The sequence below is a fragment of the Candoia aspera genome, chromosome 6, assembly GCF_035149785.1.
Source record: "Candoia aspera isolate rCanAsp1 chromosome 6, rCanAsp1.hap2, whole genome shotgun sequence".
NCBI lineage: Eukaryota > Metazoa > Chordata > Lepidosauria > Squamata > Boidae > Candoia > Candoia aspera.
Genome location: NC_086158.1, coordinates 6,527,066 through 6,541,422, shown reverse-complemented (window position 1 = coordinate 6,541,422; position 14,357 = coordinate 6,527,066). Strand labels below are relative to the sequence as shown.

The window sequence follows — 14,357 nt, the reverse complement described above, 5'->3', positions numbered from 1 at the left end:
GGTTTCTCAACTAGGGTTCCGTGGCACCTTCGGGTTCTGCAAGAGGTCACTAGGGGTTCCCTGGGCGATCACAATTTATTTAAAAACTTATTTCAAATTCAGGCAACTTCACATTAAAGAGGTAAGTTTCATTCTTTATTTCCAGTTTAAGAACATAATTAATGCATATATACATGCCTACCCATGAAACGAATATAATAATTTTGTAACTTCTGGCCTATATTGCAGCCTGAATGTGCAGGGGTTCCCTGAGGCCTGGAAAATATTTCAAGGGTTCCTCCAGGATCAAAAAGTTGACAAAGGCTGATCTAGATGTTAAATAGGAGTGGAGAGAGTACCAAACCCTGTGGAACCCCACATAGTAGGGGCGAGGGTGGGACCTCTCACTCCCAAATTTCAAGTGGAACATGCAAAATAAATATTTTACATTCACATCATTATTCGTTTTGCATATATCATACAAAGGAATTGGTGATTCCTCAATCTATATTCATTTGTTTTTAGGCTCATATGATTAACAGAGTTGTTTGTAGTGACTTAGCAAATAACTATGTGTAGTTAAATCAATGAATTAGAAGGAGGAAGGTAAACAAAATAGAGAAAAAATCCATGTAGTTCTGGGCCACAAAACAAGAAGGCTGTGAGTAACGGCTGAAATCTTGGGTTACAGGCCCCTGTCCATGTACGTTTTTGTACCTAACAAAGTTCTCCTAAATGCCTAAAAGTGGGTCAAGTGTTTTCCATTGCAAATAGTGATACTGAACTTCGCTTGAGTCTTCATAATTAAGGCAGGGCAAGAAAAGTTCTAGGCCCGCCTTAGGCACGAAAGCTGGCTGGGTGACCTTGGGCCAGTCCCTCCCTCTCAGCCCAAGAGCCAATCAGGCGTGGTATGAGAGTTCTAGGCCCGCCTTCGGCATGAAAGCCGGCTGGGTGACCTTGGGCCAGTCCCTCTCTCTCAGCCCAACACACCTTGCAGGGTTGTTGTTGTGGGGAAGATAGGAGGAGGAAGGAGTATTAGATATGTTCACTGCTTTGAGTTATTTATAACAATAATAAAGGCAGGATAGATAGATAGATAGATAGATAGATAGATAGATAGATAGATAGATAGATAGATAGATAGATAGATAGATAGATAGATAGTCAGTCAGTCAGTCAGTCAGTCTGTCTGTCTGTCTGTCTGTCTGTCTGTCTATCTATCTATCTATCTATCTATCTATCTATCTATCTATCTATCTATCTATCTATCTATCTATCTATCTATCTATCTATCTATCTATCTTGTGGCCACCTTGAATGTGTGGATCGTGAGCTAGTCTGCCCTCTTTTGGGATGCCTGGAGCCGTAACTGCTGATAGGCTCATCCTGCATAGATTGCTGCTTTTTCAAATCTAAATTCCCAATCCACAGGTGCTAATGGATTAGCAACCAAGGTTGATCTTGAAGAAATCTCATCAGGGCTGGATCTGGCTAGGAGAAAAACCAGAAGATCCCGAGACTGTAGGATAAGTAGGAAACTGAAAAATATCCCACTAGAAGATATGCATAATCTTTCCAAAGAAAAAACAAGAACCTGACATGAATACTGTATGTCCAGATACCTTGTGAGGACCAAGGAAAGGGAATTATGACCTGTAGCCATGTTAGATGTTTGGCCAAGAATCCTACAGGATCAGATTGTTCTACCTAGTCCAGTAGACTATTCTGAGGTGCCTCCAGAAGTCCTTATTGAACAGCCACTCATTCAGCAACCGTTTGAAGTTATGATGGCGCTGAACAAGGGGGACTTATGACAGGTCCTCGTAGTTGTGACCATCGCAGCGTCCCTGCAGTCACATGATTGCAATTCAGGCGCTTGGCAAGGAGCTCATAATTATGACAGTCACAGCATCCCGCAGTCACATGATTGCCATTTGCGACCTTCACTGCTGGCTTCTGACAAGCAAAGTCAATGGGGAAGCTGGGAGGAGGTTGCAAATGGTGATCGCGTGACCGCAGGACACAGGGACCGTGCGGGATTCGCCTAACAACAGCAACTGGGACTGCCACAACTGCCATTGTAAGTTGGCATGGTCATGTGATGTCTTGCTTTATGGCCGAGTCGCTTAGCAGCAGAGTCATTAAGCAAGGATCACCTGTGGAGCCCTCCCTGATTGTTCTTCCTCCCTACTTCCTTTCAGAGGTGCACTGAATGTCCACCTCAGAGTCTATTGGAGTTGGGCAGCTAAAATATTCAAATAAATAAAATAAAAATAAAATACTGCTTCTCTACTGTTTCTCAGTATTCTGTTAGCCTACTTCTGAGGTTATCTGTTTACCAGCTGTGAGAACATGGCCTCAGCACACTGTAAGGATTGGTTGCATGCAACTCTACAGCCTGTTTCCTCTTCACCGGGGTTCCTTGCATCCTTGCAAGCTGAGAGCTTCAGGCAGTTCTCTTTCCCCCTTCTGTATAGGCTGATTCCATCTATGACATGATTGGCTTCCCCGAGTTCATCCTCGACAACAAGGAGTTGGATGATGTCTACGATGGGGTAAGAACCTAGGACAGCAGCATGGAAGGCACGGAGTGGCTTGGGGCGGAGAGGGGAATAGATCCATGTGGGGATGGCTGCTGTAGACCACTCCTCCCACACTTGGACTGTTCTAGATTCTTTCGCCACTTGGACTTTTTATCTTTACTCTTATTTATATTATTTATTATTGTAATTTTATACTGTATATTTTATGACGGTTGTTTTAATTGATTATTGTAAACCGCCCAGAGTCCCCTGATGGGAGGAGATGGGCGGGGACAAATTGGATGGATGGATGGATGGATGGAGATTGCTCAGGATCTGGTTGTCTCGGAGAAAGAACAGAAGCTGCTCCAGTTTTCCTTAGCATGATGCCGTGGGTTCAAACGTTGTGTTAAATATGGTTTGTTCAGCTTCTTGTTTCACATACTGTGTGAACCCAGGCTTTGTAGTTTGTTAACTGGTTTATGGCTTAATGGTGGGTTTGCACAATATTGGAGACTAGACTAAAATGGTTTGGGGCTAGTTTATGGAGCAGCATGTTTTAAGAAGCCAGCTACTGTTTTAGCAAGCTGTGTCAACCAAACCATCTTATGGCCAATTTGTATGGGCCTTCGATGATACGAGAAAGTTGTGCTTTCTCCTTCAGACCGTAAATGCTAGATTTTCTGCATTCAGGGCGCATTATTGAGCAATGGCACTTTCCCCGTTGTAAGGCTGAAGTGTGTTTCTCTCACTCCCTACCTTTTCTTCTTGTGGAATCAACACAGGACTCAAAGCAAAACTAATCAAGGCTGACTGCAGTCTTTACTGACACAGTGTGCACCAGAGGGGTCCTCACCAAGATGGTGGGTGCCTCCCCTGCAGGCAAAAGAAATGCGCCGATTTATTTATTTTTCACATTTCTATTGCCGCCCCTCCCCCCAAAAGGGGGACTCTGATGTTATTTATGCATCACAGAAAAGGAAATGATGTAAGCATACATCTTCATCTGATGATGCAGGCAAGCACACATCTTCATAAGCAATAGACCTCAAGTTACTTTCTCTCCTACTTACCTACTCTGAAGAAAGCCATTGTCTTGGTGGGAAGAAGGGAGGGAGCAAACTTCTTGAATACAGGGATTCGTGGGTTGCTCTAGGAATGTCCTGATAAAAGTCAGCAAAAGCTGCAGAAGCTGGTGTGAGATGACTTCCAAGGCTGTTGCCACCTACCTTTATGTTTCAGTTTGGTCTAAACGGGACCGTTCCTTTGAAACCTTATTTTTCTCACCTTCTTCTTCTTTCTAGTATGAAGTCTCTGAAGACTCCTTCTTTCAGAACATGTTAAATTTCTACAACTTCTCTGCCAGGTTTATGGCGGACCAGCTGAGGAAGCCCCCCAACCGGGACCAGTAAGGATCCTTCTCCCCAGCTGCCCCAGTCAGGGCATGGGATAGCGATAGGAAGTGAGGATGAATGCCCTAGATTTCACACAACAAGGGTTGTGTTCAAGACATAGACCAAAGTGTCACTGAATCTATTTCAGCACCTGATTACTCCTGGACAGAGGCTTTTACTCCAGAAATTCCTGGCCTCTACCCAATGACAATATATACTACTCAAACGTGCTTAAATGTGTTGGATTACTGAGGAAGTTACAGACGGTTCCTTGAAAGACATCATTCTCAAAGATGATCTGCCAGAACTTACTTTCTCTGTCTTTTGGTCCTCAAGGCATTAGGATCAGGACTGCAAAATTGGGGGCAAAGGAAATCTGCTCTGCTAAGGTCTCAGAGCTAACACTTGGCTCCTTGAGATGAGGTCACTAGGCAGGTCCTGCTCAAACTTAGTAGAAGCCACTGAGACACTCAACCTGGCACCTCTAAATAAGAATCTTTATTGCCTACTTGGATGAAGCCACTTTAAGCAGTTGATCATCCTCTGCCAACATTAGAGTGCTGTTCCCTCTTATGCCCACTCCAGTCCAAACCCAGAACTCCTTTTTCCCACCTTTCCCACAGCTTCCCAGACACCTTGCTTTGCACTACTGAACTTGGCACTAGGTGGCTGCGGGTTGTTGACATAACGGACGTTCCTGCCCTGGGAAATTCTAACTCCCGGCAAAATTTCCAGGACATGCCCAATACACTTTGTTACTTTTGCTGCTCCTTCTCTTCAAATGCATTCCAAGGAAAATGGAGCACGTGGGAGGGTTAACACCAGCCCTTGAGAAGGCCCTTGGCACTGAGCCCATTGTGAGATGTTTCTTTTGCTGATGTAGTCCTATTAATGGGCTTACATGGCTGTGGCCACAAGCAGCTACAGCCACCATTTCCAATTCCTCCCCATGCCTTGAACCTCATAAAAGATGCTGGTTCTGGTATATACCGATGTCACCTTGAAAATGATACTGCCTGGAGAAAACTACATTTTAGCTAGATAGGAAGGGGAGGGAAGTCATCTGAACCTTATGACAGAAATCAGGAATGGGATCTGAATATTTGCGAATAAAATGTGACCTGAATGCTTTTACTTTGAGAAAGTTGCAGGGGGGGCGGGGAGTGGTGTCAGTGAACATGATGGGTTGCCTGAACTTTGAAGAAGTTCAGATGGACAAAACTTCAACAGGGACCTCTTTTTCTGGGTTGTCTCACACTGAGTTATGGAGGGGAGGCTAATCAAACGATGTAGTGCTTCAACTGTTGAGCAAACAACTAATAATACATGTAGAAAGTTGCCATACTGAACTGGGGAGGCCGGGCCCAAAACCCTTTTAAGATGCAAACGATGAGGGGGTTTGGTGTGTCCCCCCTCCCCAAGAACGAGAGTCGGAATTTGAAGTAGAACAAGCTAAAAAGAGTGGCGCCAAGGTGTCCTCTAGAAAGGGCAACCACACACTCAGTTTTGCTACGCATAGGTCTGCCTAAACAGGGCTGGCTCCACCAAGTTGTTGATGTTTGTGGTGCTTTTCCAGGTGGAGCATGACCCCACAGACAGTCAATGCTTATTATCTGCCTACCAAGAACGGCATCGTCTTTCCTGCGGGGATCCTCCAGGCTCCTTTCTATGCTCACAACCATCCCAAGTGCGTCGGGGTGCAATGGTGATTGGTGGGAAGAAGAGACTTGGGGCACGGTAGTGTACAGGCATGCTCAGTTTGGCCCTTCTGATTAAATGCTCAGGTTGCAGAGAAGCACAAGGTATGTGCATGGGAAGGTGGGAGTCTAGCCATTCGGTCTAAAATCATCATCCTTTGTTCACTGGATTTTTACAGAGAATCTAAAGACTACTGCAACAGTGCAGAGTGTCAGTCAATTGTCATTCTCTCTGTCAGTGTTTTTAACTAGACACTTCCTCTACATGGTTCTGCTCCAAAAATTGTTTCCTGTTCAGACAGGGCTTGTTAATTCGCCTTTAGTCAGTCAGTTCCCGTTCCTTTGTGGAAAGGGAGAAACTTTAATCACTAATTTCTTTCCAGTGTTAGTAGTTTTGCACACTGTGAAATAATGCTACTGCATGATTTAAAAAAAAAAAGCTGATGTGCATACAATAAACTATGCTAAAAAGGCCCAGAACATATCTGCTACAATATGGAATAAGGGGGACTTATCTTCTGTTTTTGATTCTGTGTCTTAATGTTCCCTTCCGTCTATCTGCAGTATTCAAAGGCTCTCCTACTGCTTCATACGTTTTTATTTCCTTTTTCCTTGAGGGCCCTCAACTTTGGAGGCATTGGCGTTGTGATGGGGCATGAGCTCACCCATGCTTTTGATGATCAAGGTAACAGCCAGTTATTTTACCTGGTGCTTGAATGCATGTGGCTTGCATTTGCCATGCACATTCTTTTCTTTTCTATATGTATAAAACTTTATTGAAGTTTCAGCATACAGATAAAATACGAAATATAGGAAAGATTGAGGAAAAGATTAAAAGAAAAAGGCCAAACTAAAAAGTGCAGAAATAGTTAGAAATGCAGTACAGAAAGTGTGACTTCTGACCTTCTCCAGCACAGATCCAAATACAATACATAATACATTAATCTCTTACTCTAAATCAAACCTCAGTGAACATTACTTCCATAAGCTGTAACAACTTAATCCTCAAAACCCAAAATCAAAGCTTCATTTTTTTCAGGTACAAGCAGAAAGTCCAGAAGCTTTCTCACAAGTCCACACATTCTTTTTCTTCTAAGCGGGAGACCTTTATTGATGCCTTTCCTCATGGGCCTTTAGATCCATCACAATCCATGGGAAGCAAATGAGAATCTCCATTAATCTTGAGAATTTTAAGCTTCTTCTTTTTCTTGTTATTTTCTCTCCATTCCATAACACTTCACAACACCTCATATTCTGTCCAGATTTTTCATAGGCAGGGCCACTTTGAGAGTGCCGTGCCACCAGAGGCAGGGCAGATAGTAAGATTCTTGATGGGGAATCAGTCATGCCTTAAGCAGTGCAAGAAGCAAGACTTAAATTGTTGTTTCTGGTATTGCGTGTACCATCTGCTTAGATAGGAGCATTGGACTATCCCAAAGGCCCCCAGCCCTTTCTTCTTGGGACCCTTGGGTCTTTCATTTCATACCCATTGCATCCTCTTGCACATTTTTGCCTATGCAAGGAGCTTCCGTGCTACCACCACCATCAAGACACCCTCTCCTTTCTGCACGGTGCAACATTCCTGTATGTTTGCCCTCCTGTCTCTCCAGATGGAACCTGTAGTCATTACATTCCCCCAGGTGATTCAACCAGGAGGTTCAGCGAGCTCTGCCAGTTAATGCTGTTGTTGGTTTTTAATAAGTTATGGTTATTGTTTGTGACCTCCAACATGATGGTTCGGATTGGTAAATTGTTGTTCTAACTGTATTCGCTGCCCGGAGCCACTGCTGTGAGGTGGGCAGCCATATAAATCATTTAAATAAATAAATATAGGTCACTAAATTGCTTTGTGCTGCTGTATCTGCTTGGCGATAACTCATTATCTCTGCATCCTTGGCCAGAGCTGGCAGTTAGGACATCATTTTCCCTGCTGCTTAAGACTACTTTGGGCTAAAGCCCTAACCCTCACCCCTTTATAACCGGGGAGCTCTGAAGTTGCATAGGCCATACATTTCTGGGTGCACTGCAGTGACCATTGATAGAAATAATATGGGACCCCAAAGACAGCTATGTCTAGCTAGGAGTTTGGAAATTCAAAAGCATCAGCTATTCAGAAATGTAATTGAGGACAGCCACCAAGGGAGTAATGTCTAAGCACAACTGTTTCCATGCCACAAACATTCTGCAGCGCAGAAAAGGGGTGGGATACAGTAGTGTGGTGGAATCCAGGTATCTTTTTAAAATAAAGCAAGTATCTCTGCCATTAGGATTGAGGAGAAAAATGGCTGAATTTTGTAAGCAATAGGTGGTTGAAACTTTGCATGGAAACTGCTGATGGAATGACATTTCCTTGGGTACGAGCACAGGATCTGACTCTTCTGCACACCTCAGGGCTTATAGGAACTTTATCAGTTCAGTCAAATAAGCAAACCTGAGTACATGTGACCCATTTTCATAATGCATGCACTGGGGGTTGTGGCAGTGAACAAGACATTTGCCTAATATTGCGTGGCATGCCGATTTCCTAATGTAGCACCCATTGGAACTGAAACTTCTGCTTGTTGACAGTAAGTCAGTGGTACTCCAAGCATAAATCTGGCCATCAGTGGCTCTAAAATACATGATCCTTGGAGAATCACTGTAGCCAGATGACTCAGTACATGACAGTGTTATATTTTGCTGGGCTCCATTGTTGTTTAGAACCAGTGAACATCCCTCTTCCTTCAAAAGTTCTGAATTGTTTTTGGCAGGAGGGAGAACATCTGATTTGCTGTATTAAAGACCATGTACTATGCTAGATGGGTTCTCTGGTCCAACAAAACAACTACATTCCTTCCAGGCCGAGAGTATGACAAAGAGGGTAACCTGCGTCCTTGGTGGCAAAACTCATCCCTTGAGGCCTTCAAGAACCGGACTGAGTGCATGGCGGAGCAATATAGCAAATATATTGTCAATGGAGAGCATGTCAATGGCAAGCAGACATTGGGGGAGAACATTGCTGACAACGGGGGACTGAAAGCAGCTTACAACGTGAGTAAGCCCTTTGGAAAAGTTGTCCAGCCCACCAGAACACACACCATGGGAAGCAGTCTGGTGGACCTTGAGCTGCTGCTTCATCTGAGATCCCAGTTGCCGGGAGGGGAGAGGAGGGGAGGGGAAGGGTTCAGGCCTCCTGAACTTGGGAGCACAACTTCACTGTTGTTTGCTTGGCAGGCTTATAAAGCGTGGCTGAAGAAGAACGGGGAGGAGAAACGCCTGCCCTCCGTGGGTCTTACAAGTCACCAGCTCTTCTTTTTAGGATTTGCACAGGTAACACATTTGAATGTTCTTGCCCAAAGCTCTCCCCGCTTGCTGTGCACATTCTCCTGACCAGAGTCTTAAGCTTGGTGCCACCCTGTTGACCCTTCAGCCAGAACTAAAGAGCAGAGGGAGGACCATAACTCTTCCACTGACTCTGGTGCCCGTTATACCTGAACACTCATTCTGAGCCTGCTGTGGCAGGCAAAATTCTCAGAGGATTGTCCTGCTCCAGTGACTTTTTTGGGATAAGCATGACTAGGGCCCAGTTTGTCCTGAAGTACTTGGAATTGGAATTTTAGAACTAACGGCCCCATGCAGTCTGATGGGTGGCAAGCAACACGGAGGTACGTGTGGATGCCAACTGAAATGTAGGTCAACTTGACAAATGAGAGGTAGGATAAATGGCCTAGAGTCCCAGCTGTTGCACATTCCCTCTCCTGCTGCTACTCCGACACATAAACACCACTCAGCCCAGAAAACAGTGCACACAGCAGTAGTAACAAGAATCAGTGTCTTGTGGCCAAAGCCTGGCTCACCTAAAGCAACCAAACCACTTTGAAGACACAACGTAACTTTATTAGCATGCAAACAATACACACTGGGCTCCCAGCAAAGCATTGGTGGCTTGTTGGGCAGCCCTGAGCAAAGGCAGAACCATAGCTTGTATACCCTTGGCCCACTATTTTGCAGAGGCAAGACAAAGAAGAAGGCAGGCAGAGTGTAAATTACAGCATGACATTGGGATGTTGTTGATAGACCCATCCGGGTGACATTATTTATCCCATCCTACTAGGTCAGCATGGCAGATATACTATCTCTGAGATACAGTCAGTGAATAGAAGCCATTTGTTTTACTGGGCCACTGGTTCCTGTCTGATTCCTCCCCCAGGACTTGACTCAGGGTCAATTCAGCTTGCTGTGAATGTTTTCTTACAAGGGCACTTTAAGCAGTTCACATGCATTGGAGGTGGGGTGGGGTGGATCTCATAGGTTTGGTAGTGACATGTCTATGGGGGGTACCTTTTATATCACCACAAGTGTGTTCAAAAATTGAATGCAGTTTGGCATCAAATAAATCAGTGCAAGCATTGCCTTCCTCCATCTCCCCATAAAGTATCTGACTCTCATCCCCAAATCTTCTATTACAAATTTTGCTCCTGCCTTGGATCCTTCAGAAATGGGGGTAGACGAGTCATCTGCTCTTAAGTTTGCGTTCTTCAAGCCAGCTTGACCTGGTGACTTCCCATGGATAGAATTTTCTTGGCAGCAGCAGCTTACCTTCTTTCAAGGCGCCTTTTGACTTCCCAGTCAAGTCTGCAGCCCTGGTATTTTCTGATAGTCTCCCATCCAAGTATTAACCAGGCCTGACATTGCTTAGCTTGACTCAAATGCAGCCATGTTGCCTCTTGATCAGGGGTTTTGGGGATTTTATTTTAAGTAACAGGTTTGAAAAAAGTTTAAACCCCCCCCTTTCTAGTGAAATGTGGGTTGTAGAGGAACATCTCCCCCTCAGCTAGGTTCAGATAAAATGCAAAAACAAGGCTGGGGAGTTTGTGTTCGGTATGTTGTAGGAATCCAGTCTTCTTAAGAAAATGATGTCATATTAACCATCATATGGTTACTTTAAGCATTACATGACATGAAACACAACAACTGTGTTCTGTTAACTTGAGTCTCCTGTGCTCCTTTTACAACCATCACCAACATTCCCAATTTTCCACCACAGTGAGCAGAATCAGTTCTAGGTATCAGTATCTTTTTTTCATGGAAATAATGAAATAGGACGACTAATATGGTGACAGATATCACCGAATTACAAATCCCAGCATCCATCGCTTTTGGACATGCTGGCGGGGAGCCAGACCTACACCGTGAATCTTAGCTGGTTTATGATAAGGTGTGTCCTACCACATTCAATGCAACATCCTTTGGATGGCAGTTTGAGCTTGGTGTATCTGGGGAAGGGGGGAATGCCCTGTTCTAAACCACATAAAATCCTGCCCTTCTGGGTAACAGAAGAAACCAGGCCTGAGTGCCGGTTTTTGAGTGGGGAGGCCTAGGTTCATAGAAAATAACCATGTTCCCCTACACACTTCATCAGCTCTGGTAAAGACTACCAGATGCCACCATGCAAATATACAAAGCTTGGTTTGTTTGAATCTTGCTAAGATTTGGGGGCAGGGTGGCACGTGTGTGTTGTTTTGTGTGGTGCAGCCCATCCTTCCTTCAGCCACCCTGATGAATTATTGCATTAGTGCTGGGCAATGATGGGACGTGGTAGCGCTGCGGGTTAAACCGCTGAGCTGCTGAGCTTGCCGATCGGAAGGTCGGCGGTTCGAATCCGTGTGATGGGATGAGCTCCCGTTGCTAGTCCCAGCTCCTGCCAATCTAGCAGTTCGAAAACATGCCAATGTGAGTAGATTAATAGGTACCGCTTCGGCGGGCAGGTAACGGTGTTCCGCTTAGTCGTGCAGGCCACATAACCACAGAGGAAGTGTCTATGGACAAATGCCGGCTCTTCGGCTTTGAAACGGAGATGAGCACCGCCCCCTAGAGGCGGACACGACTAGACTTAATGTCAAGGGAAACCTTTACCTGCTGGGCAGTGAAAGAGATTACAGGACACCTCCTTGTAAAGAAGGTGGAGGCACAAAGCTAAACGAAAGGGGAGGGAAGCATATGAAGAGAGAAACATTGACATGTAAGAACCAGGCAAAGGAAAGGGAGATTATTAGTGTGTAATAATTTCTCTCTCTCTGTGACAGAGTAAAAAAGAGACACCAGAAGTCCTCATGACAAAATAAGCAATTATTCAGTAATTAATCACAGCTTTCTGGAAGTTCCTCTACACAGAAGCGGCATTCTTTTCTAATCAATGTTTAATTGCCCATGATCAGCAGATCTTCTGAGTAAGGAAGGAATCACGCCCCTCACTTCAGCTGACAACCACAGAAGCAAGAGTCACACAGAGTCTTATTAGGCAGGCTTGTTGCCAGCAAGAAGGGTGAGAGGGCAGTTTTACTTGGAAACAAAGTGAAAAAACCAAACCAAACCAAACCAGTCCTCATTTATTAGTGAGTACGTTAAGGAGGGGTCTCCATAAGTTGCTGGAATTTCTTTCCCATAGATTCCTGGATCGGGGGACTGAGGCCTCACTTAAAAGATAAGGCTGAAATGTCATCTGTTCCTCACTGGCCATGTTTTGAGAAACTCTCCTTTTTCCTCCAGATTCCAAGTAAAGGTAGTCCTCGATTAACGACCCCTCGTTCAGTGACTGATCAAAGTTGCAGCAGCGCTGAACAAGTGGCACTTATGACTGGTCCACAAAGTTCCAGCTGTCACCGTGCCCCCGCAGTTGCATTGCGATTCAGGCGCTTGGCAACTGGCTCGCACTTAAGACAGTTGCAGTGTTCTGCAGTTACATGACCACCATTTGCAACCTTCCCTGCCAGCTTCCCACAAGCAAAGTCAATGGGGAAGCCAGCAGGGAAAGTCACAAGTTACTCTGTTAAGTCCCCCCGACCTTCCTGCGCTCAGGCCCTGCTGCACTGTGCATCCCCTGGCCTTCCTGAGCTTACTTGTGGCCTCCACCGAGCCTCCCCTTGCCTTCCCCAACTCACGTGCAGCCTGTGCCGACCCTCCAGGGCCTCCCTGGCCTTCCCCACCCCTAGCAGCACCCCTACGCTCCTTAGCTGGGATTCCGCCCACTTCCTGCTTAATAACCCACATGTCTTGGGGTTACGACACAACCAGGACTGCCAGGATTGTTGTCACTAAGCGATGCAGTCACGTGACGTTGCGCTTTACAACCGCATCGCTTAGTGACGGCAATCCTGGTCCCAATTTCCATCGTAACCTGAGGACTACCATTTATACCCTTAAAGAGAGACAGAATATTGTATATCTTTATCCCCAAGTCAACTTAGATGAAATTATGCTACTTCTGACCAAATAAACCCTGTGTTGCTACATGCACCTTCAAGCACGCAACTTAATTCATTTGACCTCCTCTGCAGAATAAACACTAACCCTCTTCCTTCCAATGCAGGTTTGGTGTTCTGTGCGGACCCCGGAGAGCTCACATGAGGGCCTGATGACGGATCCCCACAGCCCTGACAAGTTCCGGGTCATCGGCACTCTCAGCAATTCCCGGGACTTTTTAGAGCACTTTGAATGCCCGATAGGCTCCTTCATGAATCCTGGGAAACACTGTGAGGTATGGTAGGGAAGGAAGGAAGGAAGGAAGGAAGGAAGGAAGGAAGGAAGGAAGGAAGGAAGGAAGGAAGGAAGGAAGGAAGGAAGGAAGGAAGGAAGGAAGGAAATAAGTTGCATCTCTGGCAGGTCCTGTACATATATCTGTCCAACTGTCCAATGCACAGTCCTGCTCACTTGGAAGCCGTTGGCAGCCCTGCCTTGGCATGTTCAGTTGGTGCAAGTTCTTCTCCTTTAGAAGCAGAACCTCTGCAAGGCTGACTGCTAAGCAGAACCTCCCTGCCAAGGCCACGTTTCTTAGGTCAGGAAGGACCAAATGCACAGCTTCCCTTCTCTTAACTAAGCCCCTCACTTGCTTCCTCTGTGGGCTCTGCAGAGAATCTCCAACTCAGCTTCTTTGGCTTTTCTTCCTATCTCCAGCTTACCCAGGGAGCCCCCGCCCCAACCCTTTGCAGGGCCCTGGTATCATCTTTCTTCTGCTTCTCTAGATCAGCTTTGCAGCTTGCTGTTTCGGGGATGGGTCTAGGAACCACATCCAGGAGTTTGCCTTCACTCATGGAATCACCAAGTTAGAAGGTAACTACCCTGATTCAGTTGGGGAATTCCAGCTACAGCTTCCAAGGTTTATGGGAACTACAGATGCAACAGGGAACCCCCTTGAAACTTGGCCCTCTAGCATGCATCCCAGGGAACCCTACTGGATCAGAGCAGAGCCCACCCAATTGAACCGATTTGTTCCCAGCAGCCCAGAAGGATACTTCTGAGAAGCTTACAATGAGAACAGGAAGGTGTAACCCACTCCTTAGTTGCTTGCAACATTTGGGGTAATCAGAGATATTCTGATTTAGGTAATTGCCCAGGTCCAAATCTGTCCTTCATGCATTTGTCCTGTTTTATAAGCCATCTCATTTAGTTGCTGTAAAGATCTCCTGCATAGCTTATGGGTTTTTCAAATTGGGTTCTGCAGAAACTTGAAGGGATGTCTCAGGACTGAGAAAAAAAAAACCTGCTCCAAAAACAGCCTTTTTCTGGAGGAGGACTGTGGAGAGGTTCTTTTTCCCATAGTCCCTAAAGTAAAGTGCAGTGTTTCTCAATCTCAGCCCCTTTGAGATGTGTGGACTTCAACTCCCAGAATTCCCCTGCCCAAGGGAGTTCTGGGAGTTGAAGTCCACACATCTCACGGGCTGAGACTGAGAAACACTGGTACAGAGGGAACAGTGGGGCTGGTCAGCTGACATGGGGGTTGCGGGAAT

General features: G+C 45.6%; 1 protein-coding gene across 1 annotated transcript in view; it reads left to right on the top strand.

Annotated features, from left to right (window-relative positions):
* The window catches only part of ECE2 (endothelin converting enzyme 2), a 56,775-nt gene extending 42,737 nt beyond the window's left edge, over positions 1 to 14,038 (top strand). The window contains exons 13-19 of the mRNA XM_063306364.1: positions 2,457 to 2,534; positions 3,806 to 3,909; positions 5,472 to 5,582; positions 6,210 to 6,277; positions 8,432 to 8,622; positions 8,806 to 8,901; positions 12,941 to 14,038. Coding sequence (XP_063162434.1) covers positions 2,457 to 2,534; positions 3,806 to 3,909; positions 5,472 to 5,582; positions 6,210 to 6,277; positions 8,432 to 8,622; positions 8,806 to 8,901; positions 12,941 to 13,117 — 825 coding nt within the window. The 3' untranslated portion in view covers positions 13,118 to 14,038. The remainder of the gene's footprint in view (positions 1 to 2,456; positions 2,535 to 3,805; positions 3,910 to 5,471; positions 5,583 to 6,209; positions 6,278 to 8,431; positions 8,623 to 8,805; positions 8,902 to 12,940) is intronic.
* Positions 14,039 to 14,357: the final 319 nt, after the last annotated feature.